Source organism: Rhinatrema bivittatum, chromosome 3, assembly GCF_901001135.1.
Source record: "Rhinatrema bivittatum chromosome 3, aRhiBiv1.1, whole genome shotgun sequence".
Taxonomy (NCBI): domain Eukaryota; kingdom Metazoa; phylum Chordata; class Amphibia; order Gymnophiona; family Rhinatrematidae; genus Rhinatrema; species Rhinatrema bivittatum.
The window spans coordinates 326,500,842-326,521,793 of record NC_042617.1 but is presented as its reverse complement, the minus strand read 5'-3'; the positions used below and the strand labels follow the sequence as shown (position 1 = coordinate 326,521,793).

Sequence of the window (20,952 nt, the reverse complement as noted above, 5' to 3'; positions counted from 1 at the left end):
CGTGCGCTGCCGCGCGCATGTTATAAAATCCGGGCTCAGCGCATGCAAGGGGGGTGCACACATTTGCACCTTGCGCGCGCCGAACCCGAGGGGAGCCCCGATAGCTTTCCCCATTTCCTCCAAGGCCGCTCCGAAATTGGAGCGGCCTTGGAGGGAATTTTGTTTCCGGCTTCCCCCCCCCACCTTCCCCTATCTAACCCACCCCTAACTAAATCCCCCCCCCCCACCTTTACTCCAAAAGTTACGCCTGCCCGAGGCGCGCACCGGTGGGCTGCCAGAGCACTCGACCCAGCCCCCGGACCGCCGCCACACCCCCGGCCACGCCCCTGGACCCCCCTTTTTGCAAGCCCCGGGACATACGCGCGTCCCGGGGCTTGCGCGCGCCGCCAAGCCTATGCAAAATAGGCTCGGCGTGCGCAGGGGCAGATTTTCTCGGGTTACGCGCGTAGCCTTTGAAAATCCGTCCCATTGTCTCTGTCTTTTCTTGGCATTTTGGATGCCATTTTTGTGGCTCACTGGGAAGGCATGGCATTTTCTAGGTTGATGCTTTCTTCTTCTCTTTTTGAAATCCAGCTAGGATTTTGTTGGTTGAACTACTCTCAGAGGACTGCTATGGAGACATTTTTTAAAATCCAGTAGAAAGGATTTCCTCAACCACATTTTTTGTGACCCCCAAAACAGGAGTGGGCTGTGAAAAGACAAGATGAGACTGGAGAACTTCAACTGGAGCACAAACAGGGCATCTTCTGCATGTGGCAGCCAGCATAGACTCTGGTTGAGCCCTCAGATGCTACTGGCCAACAGGACTTGGACAGGAAATACATTTTAAATACAAAGTCCTTGTCAAGTTCCAATACAAATATTACCAATAGAGTTGCACAGTTTTTAATTTCCAGCAGGGAGCTTTGCAAAAAAGCAGTTAAATCCTTGTCTCCTAATACAGAGTTATTCTCCCTTCATTAACTCCTTTATCAGGAAGGTAAACACCCCTAGATATAGAAGGAGACAATTCCACTGGTATTTTCAGCACTTTCTGAAAAAATTGTTTTAATATATCAAGAGGAGATATTAAATTCATTCTAAGGAAATTAATGAATCTTAAATTTAATCTTGAATTATCATCAAGATTTTCAAATTGGCGATTAGACTATTAATTATCCTTAAAACATTTTGATACTGCTGTATTTCTGTACATTGTTCACCAAAGAATTAACTTTCTTGTCCAAAACATTGATATTTTCATCACATAAATCAACTTGATGTTGCAAGCCCTCATATTTAAATACAGATTTAATTTTCCCAGAAAAAGAGCTAGAAGAAGATGGATCAGTGAAAGAGATTCTTTATTTATCACAGTACACAGGCCCGACTCTGGCCGGGTTTCGCTGTGTACATAGTTTTGTGCCAGGAGGTGGACCCTTGGCCTAGTGCAGGATTGGTAGGCTCCCTGGTCAGACCCAGAGAGCGCCTGCCACCAGGAGGCGGAGCACAAGAGGAGACAGAGGCTCGCTGGAGCTTCGCCACTAGCAACCCTAGGTAACCCCAGGTTGAGCCCTTGAGTACCTGGGCCGCCTGGTCTTAGGTGGGCCTCGCAGGATCTCCTTGACAGGAAGTTCAGAGGTGTGTCCACCACAAGCAAGGGTGCATGGTCGATCCTTAGGCCGGAAGTCCTTGGTGTCTGTGAAGGCCAGAAGAGTGTCTCTGAATAGATAGCTAAGATCAGTGACAGATTCAAGGAAGCGTGGTCAGCCAATGCAAAGTCAGTGCCAATAATCAGTCCATGGATAGTCAGGCAAGGCAGGGGTCAAGTTCCAGGAGGTAGTCAGACGTGGTCGAGTTCAGGCAGAGGTCAGTTCCAGGCAGCGTGCAGACGTTGACATGGAGACAGGCAGAAGGTCAAAGGCAGGCAGTGGTCAGACATGGTTGTGGAAACAGGAAGGAGGTCAGAGGCTAGCAGCAATCAACATGGTCAAGGAAAGCCGAGGTCAGTACCGAGAAGATAGTCCGAAGGTACTACCTGGGGAGATGAGGAGACAAGGGATCCTGGAACAGGAGGACACTGGAACAGGACTGGAACGAAACTGGAATAAAGGCTGTAACACAGACAGATATGTAGAGGCAAACTAGAAACACTCACGGTGTCGACCCGACTGCAAAGGCAGGGATTAAGGGCAAGAGCCCTGTCTTATATACTGCAGACCTGTGACATCATCATGGGGCATCGGTCCCAGGTTTCCCACGCTAGGAGCTTCAAAAGGAGTGACGTTGGTCGTGCGCACGCCTAGGGGCGGGGCCGAGGAGGAGAACGCTGAGTCCCGGCGGAAGCTCCGCTGCTAGGCCTGGTCGGGCGAAGGACAGCGAAGGACAGCGGGGAATCTGGGAACGCTGCGAACAGGCCGAGGTTGCTAAGGAAGTAAACCCGGTGCTGGTAGACGGAGTAGCAAGGTGAGCGGGGCCGGCCGTGCTGCGGAAGCGGCCGGAGAGCGCAACACATAGAGCTGCCTCAGGGGCTACTGTGGTGCTTAATCGGTAATTTTCATAAGGTTTGTAGACACATAATTCTTGTTCTTTGACACTCTTTTCCGCCAAAAACTGTTACACTGTGAAAAATGTGTTAGCCGGTATGTTTCAGCCCTTCAGTAAATACTAGGCATATTGATTATGAAGATCTCTGCACCATACCATCAATATACATAAATAAAATACTATCCATACTTCTCAAAATAATATACGAAAAACAAACAAACTGGCTAAGCTCATCCATAAAACTCCATTCTCCAATCTGAACCTCAGATCAGCAAACAAAGATCTACTAAAGATTCTTCCTGCTCGCTCTAATCAATACACCTCAACTCAAAAGAGAGCAATCTCACTTGGAAGCCCTAAACTCTGGAACACCCTCCCAACAGAACTACAAACACAAGAAAATTTAAAAACTTTCAAAAAAGACCTAAAAACCTGGATGTTTACCAAAGCCTACAAACTCACCCAATGACTCTAAATCACCACTCTCTCCCCCCCCCCCCCCCCCCATTGACACTAAGCTAAAATATTATGGACCAATGTAAAAAGAACTTAACAATTTAACCGAAACTTGTATAATCTATCCTATGATCTAAGTTCATAAAACATTATCAACTCTGTAAAATTATAATTCTATGTTAACCATTTGAACGAACCTTTTTTGAAAATTCTGTTAAACATTGAAACTTTGTAAACCATTGCGATGGCGAAACCGAACGAAGGATGGGTTCCATATTAGGTGCTACAACCCAAGAAAGAGATCTAGGTGTCATAGTGGATAACACATTGAAATCGTCGGTTCAGTGTGCTGCGGCAGTCAAAAAAGCAAACAGAATGTTAGGAATTATTAGAAAGGGAATGGTGAATAAAACGGAAAATGTCATAATGCCTCTGTATCGCTTCATGGTGAGACCGCACCTTGAATACTGTGTACAATTCTGGTCGCCGCATCTCAAAAAAGATATAATTGCGATGGAGAAGGTACAAAGAAGGGCTACCAAAATGATAAGGGGAATGGAACAACTCCCCTATGAGGAAAGACTAAAGAGGTTAGGACTTTTCAGCTTGGAGAAGAGACGACTTGAGGGGGGATATGATAGAGATGTTTAAAATCATGAGAGGTCTAGAACGGGTAGATGTGAATTGGTTATTTACTCTTTCGGATAGTAGAAAGACTAGGGGGCACTCCATGAAGTTATCATGGGGCACATTTAAAACTAATCGGAGAAAGTTCTTTTTTACTCAACGCACAATTAAACTCTGGAATTTGTTGCCAGAGGATGTGGTTAGTGCAGTTAGTATAACTGTGTTTAAAAAAGGATTGGAGGAGAAGTCCATTACCTGCTATTAAGTTCACTTAGAGAATAGCCACTGCCATTAGCAATGGTAACATGGAATAGACTTAGTTTTTGGGTACTTGCCAGGTTCTTATGGCCTGGATTGGCCACTGTTGGAAACAGGATGCTGGGCTTGATGGACCCTTGGTCTGACCCAGTATGGCATTTTCTTATGTTCTTATATAAAACTAGACAAATAAATAAATAAATACATACATACATTATACAAAAGACTCACAGCAGTGATAAATAAAGAATCTCTTAAACTGATCCATCTTCTTCTGGTTGGTACATTGCAAAATTGGATCGTCTTCCGTAGTGTTTCTTGGGACCATCCAGAAAAAGAGCTTCCTAACCCCATTAAAGCAGACCAAAGGTAGTCCATGGTTATTACTGTAGGCTTTGATAAATTAAAGTCAAAGAATGTAGATTGTACTAAGGGTACTGGAGTAGAAGGAAGCATAGAACAAGTATCTATATTCAATCTGATGAGGATCTAAGATACTCCCATTGTGGGGGTCAGAGCCAGATATCATTTTGGATAATTGACTATCACCCCCTTTTTGGGGCCTACCTGAAAGTCCTGGAGGTGTCCGAGAGTCAGGACTCAAAGAGAGGGATTCTTCTCCAACAGTGGCACTAAATACAGTCAAGCTGACTTGCCCTCAGCTGACAGTTTTCCTTAGGCATCATAAAAGTGGAGATAGTAGGCTGAGTTTTAGATAGGGAAACAGAAGAACCAGATGGAGAAGTCTTCAAGTTCCCTTCCTTTTCTTCCCCTTATGCTTGCCACCAAGGAAAAGAAGAAGTGAGAGAGGGAGGAGTTCTTGGTTCAGGAATGACAAACTCACTGACCAGATTTATTTTCCAAAGGGCATGCGGCTTTGGCGCTGCAGACAGGAAGACTGTACAGTGGGCCCTCGGGTTACGAACGGCTCGAGTTATGACCAACTTGGGTCACGACCAACTTTCCCGGTCTTGAGTTACGACCAAATTTCGAGTTCCGAACAAAATTCTGGTTTTGAGTTACGAACAGATTTCGAGTTACGACCCGTGCCACGTGCGTGCAGTTTTGTTTTTTTTCGCGGATTGGTTGTAATTGGCCCGTTGTTACTGCCTATCACATTTTGTTAGTCTTGGAAGGCGGGACTTCAATAGAGATTAGCTGGCTAGTGTTGCACGTGGGCAGACCTGGCACAGAAATGCAAACAGCAGCATCGGGGACAGCATGGGGCATCGGGGACTGCATTGGGGGACAGCACTCAGCTGGCAAAGTACAGTAGAGTTTCTGGAGGGCCATAGATGTTCTCATAAGTGGTGGGGAGGGGGAAAAGAGTGTCTGGGGTTGGTGTTGTTTATGGTTGTACACTTTTTAGATTTCTTATTTTTTTTTTATTTCTTCTTCCTGCAGAACACCAAAGAAGTGTTAAAAATGGCCCCAAAGATAAAGAAAGCAATCACTATCGAAAAGAAGAAGGAAATTGTGCAGAAATTTGAGAGTGGCGTTCGAGTGACCAATCTTGCTCTCATATACAGCATGTCAAAATCCACTATTTCCACAATCTTACAAAGAAAAGATTTGTACAAGGAAGTTAGTGTGGCTAGAGGTGTCACTCAAATTAGTAAGTCTCGATCAACGGTGATAGATGAGGTAGAAAGCCTATTGCTAGTGTGGATAAATGAAAGGCAGATGGCAGGTGATTGCCTATCTGAGTGTGTAATCTGTGAAAACGCTAGGACTATAAATGCAGGATAAGCCATTACCAAGTGAACATGGTGAAATATTTCGTGCCAGTAAGGTGTGGCTTCACAATTTTAAAGCAAGAACTGGGGTTCCTACCATAGCTAGGCATGGTGAAGCTGCCAGTTCAGATAAAAAGGCTGCTGAAAACTACATACCCTACTTCGAAGCAATGACACAGAGAAATGGCTTTTCCTGTCAGCATGTTTTCAACTGTGATGAAACTGGACTATTCTGGAAAAAAATGCCCAAGAGAACATACAATACCCAGGAAGAAAAGAAAATGCTAGGCCACTAGCCAATGAAGGATAGGCTAACCTTATTGCTATGTGCCAATGCGAGTGGTGACCTCAAGATAAAGCCTCTCTTGGTTTATCATTCTGAGACCCCTAGAGTGTTCAGAAAACAGAATGTCATGAAGAATAGGTTAGGGGTCATGTGGAGACCTAACAGAAAAGCCTGGGTGACAAGAGTCCTTTTTCTTGAGTGGATAAGGGAGGATATCTGGAGGACAAAGGCTTACCACTCAAGGCTCTCCTCATCATGGACAATACTCCTGCTCACCCATGAGACTTGGAAGACATGTTGGCTGAAGAATTCCCATGGCTCACAGTGGAGTTCCTCCCACCCAATACAACTCCTCTACTGCAGCCTATGGACCAACAGGTCATAGCTAACTTTAAGAAGCAATATACCAAGGAACTGTTCCAGAAGTGCTTCCAGATGGTTTCAGATATGGATTTAATCCTTAATGAATTCTGGAAGGAACATTACAGCATCCTTTCATGTGTGGGGTTAATAGAGAAATCCTGGGCCAATGTCTCTCAAAGGACATTGAGATCTGCCTGGAAGAAAGTGTGGCCTAAAATTATAGAAGAGCGAGACTTCAAAGGAGAGGAGCCTGAGCCTGCAACTGACCCTGTGATCAATGACATTGTCACTGTAGCAGAGTCCATAGGCTTGCAGGTAGACAGTGCTTTTGTTGAGGAACTGGTGGAGGAACACTCAGAGGAATTGTCTACAGAGGAACTTCAGCAACTTCTGGCTGAGCAACAAAGAATGGCAGCTGAGGAGCTTTCTGAAAAGGAGGAGGAGGAGCAACAATCAGTGCAGCAAATTTCCTCTTCTGGAATTAAGGAAATCCTGAAACAATGGACAGAGCTACAAACATTTGTAGAGAAGACCCACCCAGCCAGAGGAAAAGCCAATCATTGCATTCACTTGCTTAATGATAATGTCATGTCATACTACAGAACAGTGTTGAAGAAAAGACAGAAACAGACAACCTGTATGGCATTTTCTTATGTTCTTAACCTTAGACCAGTTTTTAGTTGCGAAAAGGTTGAGACCAAGTGAGCTAGAAGCAAGTCCTAGTGTGCTACAGACACCCCCCCCCCCCAAGTAGAGAAAGGACACCAGAGAGCCAGATGTTCTGATGGAATGGGACTCTCCTTCAGAACAATAGCCACCTTCCATTTCATCCTTCCCCTCCTCCCTTCTTGCAAACCAAAGATGTTAACTTTTAAATAAATAAATAAAGAAACAGAAAAATAAACTTGAATTGTTATTTCTGGTAGGCTAAGCACATTTTATAACTTTTTGGTGAGTACACTAGGGAAGCATTGGTGTTTCTGGTAATTAATGACCTTATACAACCATTTTTTATTATAGAAATGGTTGGGTAAGGGGTACTTTTGGGAGGTTCGGAACACATTATAGGTTTTCCCATTATTTCCTATGGAAAAAATAGTCGACTTACAACCAACTTGAGTTACAACCAGCCCTCTGGAACCAACTGAGTTCATAAGTCAAGGGACCACTGTATATAGATGTTATTGGTGCCTCTCACTGACATCACTCAAGCCGGTTTCAATCATGGAGGTAGCGCTGAGCCGGCACTGATGAGTTTTTCTCTCCTTTCTCACCGACCCTTTTGGTCATTTTATTCTGTATTTGGTGCAGATCTGCCTGTGTTCTAGTGCGATGGATGTGAAGTATTCTGTTATTGTATAGTTTCTTTGTAGGAATCTATACCAGCTTGTCTTGTTCTGTTTCTTTTATAGGGAGTGTTTATTGCTGTTTAGAGGCTGATGTAATATTTGCATTGTTACATTTTCATGGATAAGGTTCTTACTGTTTGAGTGCTAACGGTTAGTGCAGTTTTATTATGGGAGGTTTACTATATTGTAATTGTGGCTCGGTTTATTCATGGCTTTCTGAGGGCCAAGCTCAAACCCAATGCACTTTACGAAAGCCTTAATACATATAGGTTGTAAGTGTCTTTTTTGCAGGATTTCCTCATTGGTATCACATCAGTACATGTAAATATAATATCCATGTTGTGATATTTTTACAGCAGAATACTGTACTTTGAATGTTCTTTTTCATGTAACTTGACTGCTTACTGAATATTGGCCTTTTAATTTCACATCTGAAGTCATAATTAATACTCTGAATTCATATAACCTACTCCTTGAATAATTAAGAATTTTGATGAATTATTGAGTGCTGAATATCACTTGTTTAGTGACATTCTTGAGTGCATTACTAAGTCTCTTAAGATTCAAATGGGGTTATCTGACAGATTCTTATTTTCCAATTTAATCTTTATTAAGTTTTAATCATTTGCATAACATAACCAGGATATATGACATTTAAAAATATCAAAACAAGAAAAAGAAAACAGGAATTCACATCAAGTCTACAATAAGGAGGAGAACAAGAAGACAATCCCATCAATTAAAAACAATTATATCTACTCAGGCACCTTACTGAGAGCCCACCCAATCTGAAGAAAAGGAAGTCAAGCAAATTTATTAACCAAGACAGACTCCAAACGTGTCGGGTCCAAAAATACATATCTGTCCTGCTAAAAATTGACCATACATTTATAAGAATATTTTAGGAAAAAATAAGCTCCCAAATAACACGTGGTTTCAAATAAAGAAAAATCCTCTCTCCTAAACTAGGTTTCCAGCGAAACATCTGGGAAGACTTGTACCTGTTGACCACAGAACAATTTCCCCCTAAACTTAAAATGCTGCTGAAGAAAAAGATTCCTGTTTGATTCTAAAACAAAAGTAGCAATCCTCGTAGCCCTTTTGGGGATATTATCATTGGAAGAATGGAGATACACAGAGAAATCTGGACTGGAGAAAGGAGCGAGCACAACTGAGCTGCTTGCATCATCACTAGATATCCTCTTTTTAGCTAGCATATAATACATTTTAGACTTGATGGATTTATCTTCAGTAAACTGTAATATTTCAGTAGCATATTTGTTTTTAAACTTCTAAACCAGACAGCAAATATAATTTTGGAAAATTCAAAAAATAGAGAAGTAGATTTTAAAAGCGTTGCTCATGCAAAAACAGCCACATCCATGCATATGCGGGCCGCGCATGAGCATAGCGAATTTTAAGAATCCGCGAAGTATGAGCATATATACCCATAAGCATGTCAAGAATAAGGGGCTGGGAAAAGGGGCAGTGCATGGGCGTTCCTGGGCGGGACTAAGACTTATGCGCATAACTCCAAATTTTAAAAAGCTGACCAAGGTGCCCGTCTGTGTGTTATCCAGGTAACTTTGCTACAGGTCCTGATGAGGAGCAAATCTAGAGATCTCGAGTTTTAGGGCTTTCAGCACAGCGTGAAGGTTCAGGGTCAAGTAGGGGGCTTACAGGATGAAGAACCAGAGTGGTCTTGAAGACCTCAATATCAACTGGATAAACCGGTGGACTAATTGGAAAAACATTTTTCCAATTAGTCCACAAGCATGTTTTAAAATCCGCCTGCATACACGTGTAAAAGCCGCTAAAGCCCTAGTGAAATACTCGCGAGAAAATTACTCGTGCTGTCTCTTAAGATTACGTGCACACATACGTGTGGCAGGGGGATTTTAAATGATACGTGCGTACTTGCACGCACGATCTAAAATTGCAGCATATCTCCGTTTGTGCGCCGACATGCGCAATTATGGGTGCACTCATGTTCTTTTTAAAATTAGCCAGTAAGGTTTTTAAATCTCAGTGAATTCTCAAAGGATTCCAACTGATGGTGAATATTCAAGTAATCGTTTATTAGTGAAGTTATAGAGGATTGCAAATTAGTAATCAGATTCGAATGTGTAGCTACCTGAGATTCTGTTTGCCCTATCCTACGATCTATCTCCGTTAGCTTTAAGGAAACATCAGAGGAAGAAAAACATAATTGAATAATAGAATTTAACAGTCCATTTTCAGTCTTGATTACCACCCTCCATAAGTCCCTAAGAGAGACTTATGTAGGTTCAAGATGTTGTGACACTTTCTACTTCTACTCCAAAAGGCTGGGGAGGCTGGATTGAATCAGGAATGGTCTAATAGGCAGGTCCCGGCTCTGAGGAGGCAGAAGCAGCTAATACCCCTTGGTGTTCCTCCTCTAAAACATGGACAGGATGGGACAAAGATTGGAACCATTTTGATTAAGTACTTGATTCCCAGGTGAAACAGAAGGCATAGGTAGTAGAGAGCACTCTTCAAAACTAGGAGAGGTGTCCTCCACATCATTACTCAGAGTTACCTGCAGTGATGACTGAGGACGAAGGACATCGGAATCCATTGACCTCTTAATGGCATAGAAACTTTGGGGGAAAACATTATCTTCCCTTTTTTTTGCCCATATCTCAAAAGTAAAAAAAAAAAAAAAAAAGGGATATAAGGAGCGCACTGCAGGTCTGAGAAATTTAAAGGCCCATGACCTCAATGACATCAGCGCTGGGATGTCTATCACACTACCTGTTGGTGTTTTCCTGGAAGAGTTTAACATAGCTACGGAGTCAGACCAAACTATCACCCCAAGGTCTACATTCAGCCGGCAAGCCAATCTCAGGACCTCCAGACGTCAGCTGGAATTAAGTGAGCAAATCTCCTCACTGTGGGGGTAATTTTCAAAGGAGTTACGCGCATAAATGTAACTACTATTGTAGCAATTTTCAAAAGCCATTTACTCATGTAAAGTGCACTTATTCGAATAAATCCTATGGACGATTCAATGGCATATATTGTAGCAATTTTCAAAAGCCCACTTACTCGAGTAAAGTGGATTTACATGCGTAAAACCCAGATTTACGCATGTAAATGCTTTTTAAAATCTGGCCCTGTGTGTCCAAAGGCCCAAAACCTCAGTGATATCAACGTCGGGCTGCCTCTCACATTGCCTGTTGGCGTTTTCCTGGGAGAGTGCAACAGAGCTGCGGAGCCAGGCCAAACGATCACCCCTAGGTCTATAGTTAGCCGACAAACCTCTCTTAGGACCTCCACATCTTAGCTGGAATCATCTGAGCAAATCTTCTCTGACAGATTCTTTTTATTATAAAGCTGACATTCCCAATCCTTCTATCTAAGCAATTAGAAAGTTAAGTATCTTTGATGTTGCTGGTTTTCTACATAATTTTTCTATGAAGAACAATTAAAATCCAAGTATTTAATACCTTTGTTTTCTACAAGGTAATGGAGAAATTTAAGCTTACCTGATAATTTCCTATCCTTAAATTCTGGTATACCAGTCCAGTCCAGATAAGCAGGTTACTTTGCCCTATTTGCAAAGTACAAAAACTTTCTCCGTGACATCATCACTTCTTACATGTAGTGCAGTCCAGATAAAACCAGTATTCCCATGACAAAGAAGAAAATAATTTATAAACATGAGATGAATTCAAAAACATGAATAAAGAATTTTTAAAAATCCTCGACCAACTATTAGAATGGATATAGGAGAGAGAGTAACGTTTTTTTAAACATACCTTAAAGAAATTCTCTCCAAAATCACCGTGTCATGGTGTGTGAGCCCTTGAGTGTGGTGAGAGTAATGCTGCCCAACTGGTGACCCAGTTGGCCCCTTGCCGACAGGAGGTGGAGTCGCTTGGGCGGGGACCAGGACTAGGCTTCAACTATATCAGCCTCTTCCCCTGCAGGTTGGCCTCTTGGTTTGGAGGCCAGCAAGACTTAGGCAAGGGTCCCGAAGTAAGCATAAGGGCAGGGTCGGTAAGCAGGCCAAGATCAGGGCAGGTGGCAGACAACAGAGACAAGGTCCAGGTAGTGGTCAGGGCAGGCAGGAATCAGGTGGCATCAATATCCAGGCACTAAACAGCTACCCAAAGGGGGGACAGGCATAGAACTGAAGCGAAGGAAGGGCAGGCTGGGACAAGGGAAAAAGGCAGTACTGGCTGGAACAAGGTGACGACTGGAGCAGGCAGGGACAAGACAAAGGCTGGCACAGGCAGAGACAAGGCAATATCAGGACAGGCTAGAACGAGGCAACAGCAGGAGATGCAACATGCTCTGCAGACATGGCAGGGGACCTGTTGCTGAGGCGCCGGTTGAGAGTGTGGGCCAGGTTTACATACCCAGCTGGTGCAGACATCATCTGCTTGCGATGCTGCAAGGTTTCTACCGCGGGGCCTTTAGATCAGAACCAGGTGCACATGCGTGCCTTAAGGTGGGCCACAGCGGTGGAGCTGAGGACAGCATCCATGCTGCACAGAAGTCCTGCTGTACCCAGGGTAAGCGAGACTGGGTGTGGGGCTGACCTGCGGCCAACTGTTAAACACAGATACTTTACACTAAACAGAAGGAATAACTCTTCACCCCCACTTCCTGGAAGGCTCCAGGACTGGTGTGGCAGGCTTCAAGGAAAGGAAATTATCAAGAAAGCTTACATTTCTCCTTCCTTATCATCCTGCTTCACCAGTCCAGACAAATGGGAAGAACCAAAGCCCAATTAGCCTGAGGGGTGGAAATTAGGGCTGCTCTAAGTACACTCACTCCAAAAGCTGCATTATCTTTGGCATGAGTATCCAATTTGTAATATTTGGTGAAGAGTGTAAAGAAGACTAAGTGGTTGCTTTACAAATGTCCTCAGAATTTATGGTTATCGTTTCCACCCAAGAATAAGACTGTATACTTGTAGAATGGGCTCGAAAAACTTCCAGAGTTTGATGACCCTTAAACATATATGTTAAAACAATTCTCTTTAATCTTGTTAATGAGGATTTAGAGGCCAGCTCACCTTTGCAGGGGCTTCCAAATAAAACAAAATCTGTCTGATTTATGAAATGAATCAGTGACTTCCAAGTACCTGATAAGAACTCTCCGGATAACCAGAGATCAAAGACTTGTTGCTGCCCTTACACTCTTCCCTGAAGAAGGCTGGCAGAGAAATTGTTCAATTTAGGTGAAAAGCAGAGGCCACCTTTGGCAAGAAAATGGAAATGGACAAATAGTCATAGAGTCCAACAAAAACTTCAGGTCAGGATCTCTACAGAAAAGGGCTCAGAAAGATGCATGGCCAAATGGCTCCTAGAAAAAACACCTTTAAGGAAAGGTCCTACCATCTGCTGAAGGCACAGAATACTGGCGTTATCTAGACTGCACCACATGTAAGTAGTGATCATATTACAGGGAAAGTTGTTGCACTCTGGTAGGGGGGAAGTAGCCCACTTGTCTGGACTGGTGTAGCAGAATAATAAAGAAGTCTCTTTATGTTCGCACAGAGTCCTGATTAAAACTTATTAAACTTTAAAGCAGACATGAGCTTGCAGAAGTAATTCATAATACGCAACCATCAGTGGTGTGCACTGTCTGTGCTTAACATCCAAAATTCAAGCGATTTCTTACTGCTGCTTTACTGTCATTATGTAAATGCAGGCAGGCAGAAACAATGTGCACCACTTAATAGACTTTTTATATTATTCCACATGAGTTTACATAATGATGCAATCAATTTTGTTCCTCTTTCTGGCTTTGCTTACTTAAAAGTGCATGAACATGAATGTCTAGGCAAAAGACCTTGAGCCAGTTTTGAACTGTGGCCTGCTGGCTGGGAGGCAGGACTTTTGTCTCTGAGTCACCAGGAAAGAAACAGAGCAAGTAGAAGGGCTTGGCTGCCCTCCCAGGCCCCGATCCGGAACCCAACTCAAGAACCCAGATTAATCCTCACTAATTTAAAAAGAGTTCCTGGCAGTTTGAAGGCTGTGGGCCAAGCCGTGAAGACCTGGAGGAGGAGACCTGTGACTCTTGTGCTTCTGTGAAGACGCATCTCTCTACCTGTAAAGTGAAGTAACCTGATGCGGACTGGATTGAACGGAACCATGTCTTTTGAAACTGCTTAAGCTGATACTGATACCGAATCCCCCTGTTAACACTGAACAGAAGAAACCTGTAATCAGGCTTGCCGAGGGGGGGAAGGAAGGCAGGCAGGCAGACTGGGTAGGGGGTCCTGGAGGCAGGCTGGCTTGAACGGATGGGAAGATGAAGGCAGGCAAGTTGGTTTACTGGTGGGGGAGAGAGGATCTGGAGGTTGTTAGTTGGCTGCTTGTGAACTTGGTTAAAGAGTGATTTCTTACAAGTGCTCCAGTTTCCACTGCTGGCAGTTTGGTCATAGCCTTAGCAGTAAAGACTGGAAAAACCCGGGCAGATTGGTCAGTCTTTTTCTGTCATCATCTACTGCAGGGCTTCCCAAACCTGTCCTGGGAGCCCCACAGCCAGTTGGGTGTTCAGGATAAACACAATAATATGCATGAGATAAATTTGCATATACTGAGTCTCTATGATACTCAAATGTATCTCATGTATATTTATTGTGGATATCCTGAAAACCGATTTGATTAAAGAGAATTGTTTTAACATGTGAGGTCCCCAGGACAGGTTTGGATAGCCCTGGTCTAGTGGGTTACTTTCTTGTTGAGCACTGAAAGGTGCCCCCCAGTTCTAGCTGAATTTATAAATGGCTCAGCAGGCACCAGGAAATGTGCTGAACAGAGAACAGCATTCTTCTAAGCTTGTGATCAGGCTAACTAGTTTAGTATGTAATCTAAATGCTAAAGGTCCTGGTATCATGTGCTGGTATCACTGCTCTGTGTGAGACACGGAAATATCTCATCCGCTCTACAAGTCCCTGCTTATAACCAATGTCAGAAATTCTATGCAGGCAATGTTAGTGCTTTGTTGAAGCCAACACCAGTGCAAATTTCTGCAGAGACCCTAATTATATTTACCTTTTCTTTTTAAGTAAAATTTTGACAAGGTTCTACTTCCCCTTCAGAGATTTTAGCATTTTACATGCAAAACTGCCTGTGAATTTAAAATTCTTTGTGCAAGATTTGAGCAAGGAGCCAAGAAAACCTGAAAGTGGATGAAAGCCAGGAACGGAAGAGAGGGGTATGCAGTAAAGGGGTCTGGATGTGACCAGATACTTACTCTGTCGCACAGTTCTTCAAACGTACAGTCGGCAACGCTACCACAGGCTTTACTCAGGCGCAGCTCTCTGCCCTGCACTTTCAGGGTCCTTGGTCTAGTTACTATGGGAACATGAACAAAGGCTCAGTCTTGTCTGGATAATTACTATAAAATTCATCTCTTTCCCAGCTAGGAAATGCAGAGCTTGATGAATAATAGCACATGATTCAACACATAAATTAGACAAAATGCTGATACAATGGCTGCCACTTGAGTGTGGCATCAGCCCATATACAGCAATGGAACTTATTAATTGGTCAGCAGAGATTGGGCATTGTGATCTAAATGTATTCTCTTTCAAGAGAAATTAACTTACGTACCATCATTTTGTTTCTCAGCCAGCTCATCAAACAACTTATCCATCACGGCCTCCCCATCAGCTTCACTTGTACTACAGTGAAAAGAATAATAGAATATGAAATTAATAACACTTGAAGCCAACATCAAACAGCTGCCTGAGCCTGCTTAGCTTTTTGCCTATAATAATAATAATAATAATAAAAGGGAACAGGATGTTATGGTCTAAACACAAACATTAGATTTAGAATACACTTAAAAGCAGAGAATATTAACTCTCAGGTAGATAATTCCGCCTTATTTGCATACACAGAAAGACTTCTGTGCTTTTAGCTGCTTTCAGTAATGAGGCACCACAGACAAAGCAAATCCATTAATACTCCATGCATATAATGAACAAGGGGGGAAAAAAAAAGACTTCTGGCTTTCTCTTCCATGTGTAATAAGAGCGAACATACAAGGCGGTCAAGCAGCCAGAGAAGTAACCTTTGAAATCTTGACCAAGACACTACATCGTGAAATTAAATATTGTTCCAGGGATAAAGTGAGAGGGGGGTGGTGGGGAGAAGACACAAAGGGAAGTCAAGTTGATTGACTGAGCTGAAGAAACCTTTGCCAGAATTAAACTGCCCTCCTATAGCCAGCCATCAACCTTATCTGCACATCAATGCACATATTAGACTTCATTCAGTGCACTGGCTGGCGGAGGGGCCGGGCTGGGCCGGGAAGACTGACAGCCCAGGATCCAACAGTGGAACACGTCCAGTCCAAAGTGAGTGTTTCAGCAACTCTGCCTGCTCTACCATGCCACCTTTTGCATCCGTAGCTACAAACCCTGGTTTCACTCGAGGAGCCCCTGAATTTTTCATTGAGAAACTGCATGCTATGTGTCATCCTCCAGCCCAGACAACAAGGAGTTAACGTTTCCCGGCTATGTCACCTGACCTTGGCACTGTAAGGGTTACCTAGATAGGATGCAGCCTCTTCTAGTCAGCTGAGTCTGCATCTTCCTCCCTGCCTATTGTCTGGTCACAATCATGTCACTGTATGGTTTTCTATCCCAGGTTCCCCAAGTAAAATATTCTTGCTTGCTGCCACAGGAGAGCCCAGAGTCATTTCTGCTTCACAGTACGTGTTTCTTCTGGAGGCATGGAGGAACCCCAGTGTGCATACCGGTTTTGACCCTAAACAAATAGATTGGGCCAGATCAGTACCAGAGAAGAAGAAAAATCGATCAAAAAATAGTTCCAAAGACTTGCACCTTTAAACATTCATTAGCTCTATAAAAGGTATTGTGCTGTGGCGTGGTTGATGCAGCCTCATAAGCAAACCTACGAGGCCTACGGCAACAACTGGAGAACATGGCCCCGGTCATCCATTGCCCCAACCATGTGACATGGGCTAGCCAATGGCACCGGTAGCCCCTGTCACATGGTAGGGGCTAAAGGCCACTGGCGCCATTTTGGTTAGTGGCAGCTGACGGCCTGGGAGCAGTAGATCGCTCCCAGGGCCCCCACTGGACCACCAGGGGTTTTCGTGAGTCTTGGGGAGGAGTCGGGAGAGTGAAGGGGTTATTTTATTTAAATTTGGAGGGGTGGTGCAGGGGGTGGGGGAGTGGCGGCATGTGGTCCCCACCCCTGGAGGTAGGAGTCGGGGCTGTGACCGGGGGCGGAGCAGGGGAGGGGGCGCAAAGCAGAAGGTGCCTAGGGCACCTAATCCCCTTGCACCGGCCCTGCAGGCTGGGTATAGCAAGGCTGGATGAGGCAGGCTGAGCAAGGCAAAGCTGGATGACAGGAATGCAGAAGCAAGGAGCCCGGAACAATCAGGAATGCGTGAGGTGCACACACTGCTCTAGGCAGGAGATCCGTTGCTGAGGCTGGGGTTTAAATACCCAGCTGTGCAGACGTCATCAGGAGGCGCCTCTGAGGAATTGCCCGCCATGGGGCCTAGATAAGGGACAGAGGTGTGCATGCACGATCGAGGAGGCCTGGCAGTGCCTTTCCTGTGAGGGAGTCCTGGCAGTGTTCCAGGCTGCTCACGGCTGTGGTCAGTGTTGGGCGCTGTGGCGGCATTTGGGCGAGCGTGGTTTTCTTTAGAACAATTTACAGTTTGGCGAGTTCCCTTTCTACTCCCTTTCTACTTCCCTATAAGGAAATTGGCCTTGTAAGATCTGTCTGAATACCTCTCCGTCTCAAGTGTATCTGTCCCCATCTGAGAATTGTTCAACCATTCATTCAAATTCATTCACATTTTGGTGATAGACAGCAGAGCACTCAGTGACCCCTGGCTCACACTTTTCAACTGTTACTGATGCCCCCAACACTTAGAATCTCTTTTTCTTTCCAGGAGGTAAATGAGTCAATTCAGGATAGTTAAGTGAAGATCCCAGATAGGTCACAACACATTGCAATATCAAACATTTTGAAAGCTACCCTGCCATTGGTTAGTGCCTATGATAAATCAGCCAAGACAACTTTTATCCTAATTTAGTTAAGCCTTCTGTATATAGTAAGCCACAAAGGGTCGATACCAAGGTGGTCAAACAGGTGGATAAGGCAGCAGCAAAAGTCAGAAAGATGCTTGGGTGCATAGGGAGAGGAATTGTCAACAGGAAAAAAGGAGGCCATATTGCCCTGTTTAAGTTCCTAGTGAGACCTCATGTGAAATAGTAAATACAAATCTAATGACCTCACCTTCAAAAGAGTATAAACTGGATAGCATGGGTCCAGCGGGTGGCTACTAAAATGGTCAGCGATCTTTGTTATAAAGCATATGGTGACAGGCTTTAAAATCTAAATATGTATACTGTAGAACAGAATAGGCAAGTCCAGTCCTCGAGTATGGCAAATAGGTCTGATTCTCAGGATATCCACAATGAATATGCATGAAATATATCTACATAGACTGCCTCCATTGTATGCAAATATGCATATTCATTGTGGATATCCTGAAATGCAGATCTATTTGTGGCACTCAAGGACCAGAGTTGCTTATCTCTGCCCTAGAGGAAACATGGGATAGGTGAGATACGGCAGAGACATTTAAATACCTCTAAGACAGGGGTCGGGAACCCATGGCTCGCGAGCCAGATATGGCTCTTTTGAGGGCTGCATCTGGCTCGCAGACAAGTGTCGCCACACTTTCCAGTCCCCCGCTGACCCAGCTGCTCCCCGGTCCTCCTCCGCCCGGGCTTAAAATGCTGTCAGCCTGGGCGGAACGCGGCAGGACAGCTGGAGTCAGCGGCACCGGCGTGCTCTCTTCTTCCTGTCCCCCTCCCCCCTGTGGCCCGGAAGAGGAAGTGGTGAGCATCGGGTGCGTGCGCGGGAAGAAGAGACCACGCTAGTGTGGTCTCTTCTTCCCGCCCCCCCCCCCCCCCCGCGGCCCGGAAGAGGAAGTGGAGAGCATCGGGTGGTGCGTGACGAAAAGAAGACTGTAGTGCGGCTCGGAGGAAAATGAAGAGCTTCAACCGCGGCCGATGGGACTCCGCCTCCGCGAGGGCTGAAAATGAAGGAGGTTAGCGTTGGGAGGAGGCTGCTGCTGCCGCGAGTTCCCGGGGTGGGGGTGGGGGAGAGAGAGAGAGTGAATGAGCGAGCAAGCATGTGTGTTTGAGATCCTGTGTGTGTGAGTGAGAGATTGCATGTATGTGAATGATTGAGAGCCTGTATATGTGAAAGAGAGTATGTCTGTGATTGAGAGCCTGCCTGTGAGAGAGAGAGCATGAATGTAAGTTTACCATTGGGAACCTGTATGTGTAAGTTTGTGATTGAAAACCTGTTTGTGTGAAAGAGTATGTGTGTATGATTGAGATCCTTTGTGTGTGAGAGAAATCATGTGTATGTATGATTAAGAGCCTGTGTATATAAGTAAGAGAGAGATCATGTGTGTCTGTGTGTGATTGAGAGCTGGTTTAGGTGATGGAGCATGTGAGTATGTGATTGAGAGCCTGAGTATAAATGAGAGAAAGAGAGGACATGTTTGTAAGCAAGTGAATGAGAGTCTGTGTGTGAGAGAAAAAAGACAGCATGTATTTATGTGATTGAAAGCCTGTGTGTGTGTGTAAGCCTGAAAAGATAGACAGCATGTGTGTAAATGTGTAATTAAGAGTCTATATAAGTGAGAGAGAAAAAACATGTGTATATGTGAGTACTGAGAGCATGTGTTTATAGGTGTGTCATTGAGAGCCAGTGTGAGAGAGAGCGCTGGTATGTGACTGAGAGAGGAAAAAGTTCCAAGCAAACCACCCCGCCTCCTGCTAATTCAGAACAATCTCAGGACACCTGGATATCAAATGTTCCCAGGTATGCAGAGCAAAAAATTTTTGTATCCTTATTATTTTTCATTACTGGGTCTTTGTGTCTGCTATTTTGAAATATTTTGTTGGTATCTGGAAATGTTTTATATGAGTTTTTAATTATTGGATATTGCACTCATCAGCTGTTTTGAAATATGTTCTTTTTGTTAGTACAGTTTTACTGCTGATGATTTTATATTTCTTGATTTGTTTTATAAGGATGGGTGATGTTTCTTTTTTCCTTTGTTACACTGCATACAGAGACTCTGGCTTGTTGCAGTTTCCAATTCAGTTTTTTCTGCATGCTTCTTGTTATGTGTTTTGGTCTCTTTATTCTATGTTAGGTGAGGGACAGCACGTGATTCAGGTGAGGTTTTCTGCTGGCGTGTAGTTTCTGTGTAGGACTCTATAGCAGCCTGACTTGGTCCATTTTCCTAATAGGAGATGTATTGTTGTCTTAAGGCCTGGTGTAATATTTTCAGAGACTTATTGTACTTTAAAAGTGTGATCTTACATAAAATGCACACATTTACTTGTATTTAGTTTTAAACATATTGTATGGCTCTCATGGAATTACATTTTAAAATATGTGGCGTTTATGGCTCTCTCAGCCAAAAAGGTTCCTGACCCCTGCTCTAAGATATCAATGCACAAGAGGTAGGCCTCTTTCAACAGAAAGGAGGATCTAGAATGAGAAGTCATAGGATGAGGGTTAAAGGGTTAGACTCAGGAATTATCTTAGGATATATTTCTTTATAGAAAGGGTGGTAGATGCATGGAACAGCTTCCCAGTAGGGGTGGTGGAGACAAGGATGGTATCTGAAATCAGGAAATCATGGGACAAGCAAAGGAGATCTCTGAGAGTACGGTAGGGATTGTAGAGCTGAGCAATGGTGTGGATGGGTGAACTAAATAGACTGTATGGCCTTTTTCTGCCATTATCAGGAAACGGGTTGCCGATTAAGGGTAACTGCCAGAGTAGGAGCTGGGCTGGACCCAGACTGAGCAGGCTTCTATGAAACAGTCCTGCTGGCCACCTGAAACAGCCACCTTCCCCCTCAGGTTGAGCCCTCAGGTTCAAGTGGCCAGGAGGACTTAAAAGGTGCACAGCAAAGACAGGTATGGGAGGAGTCCTACTGGGGCACAGCTGGCTACAAGAAACAGAATCAGAAACAAAAGGGGTGTCCAGAAAATAAACAAGACAAGAAATGCATTACAGGGCAAACAGACAAGACCTGAAGGCCACTATACTAGAGCAAACAAACAAGACTCAGCAAAACAGAAGGCCACTAAACTAGGGGCCAACACATAGGACAAACAGATCAAGACTGAACAAGAAGGCCTCTATAACAGGGCCAAAAACAGAGTTAAGGCAAGAACTAGGACTAATGTGGCCAAAACAGAGTGCAGGAGACACCAAGCTGAGGCAAGATACTTACTGTGAGGGCAACTTTTAAAACTGTGGCACTGAAAGGAATATGGCCATGC

The 20,952-nt window shown here is 44.1% G+C and overlaps 1 protein-coding gene across 3 annotated transcripts in view; it reads right to left on the bottom strand.

The window, feature by feature from the left end:
* Positions 1-20,952, bottom strand: part of AFG1L (AFG1 like ATPase) — a 372,398-nt gene that overhangs the window by 67,597 nt on the left and 283,849 nt on the right. For all 3 annotated transcript variants that reach the window (XM_029595310.1, XM_029595309.1, XM_029595311.1), the window contains 2 exons: positions 15,197-15,267; positions 14,838-14,938 (listed from right to left, as the gene is read on the bottom strand). In XM_029595310.1, the coding sequence (XP_029451170.1) occupies positions 14,838-14,938; positions 15,197-15,267 (172 nt within the window). The remainder of the gene's footprint in view (positions 1-14,837; positions 14,939-15,196; positions 15,268-20,952) is intronic.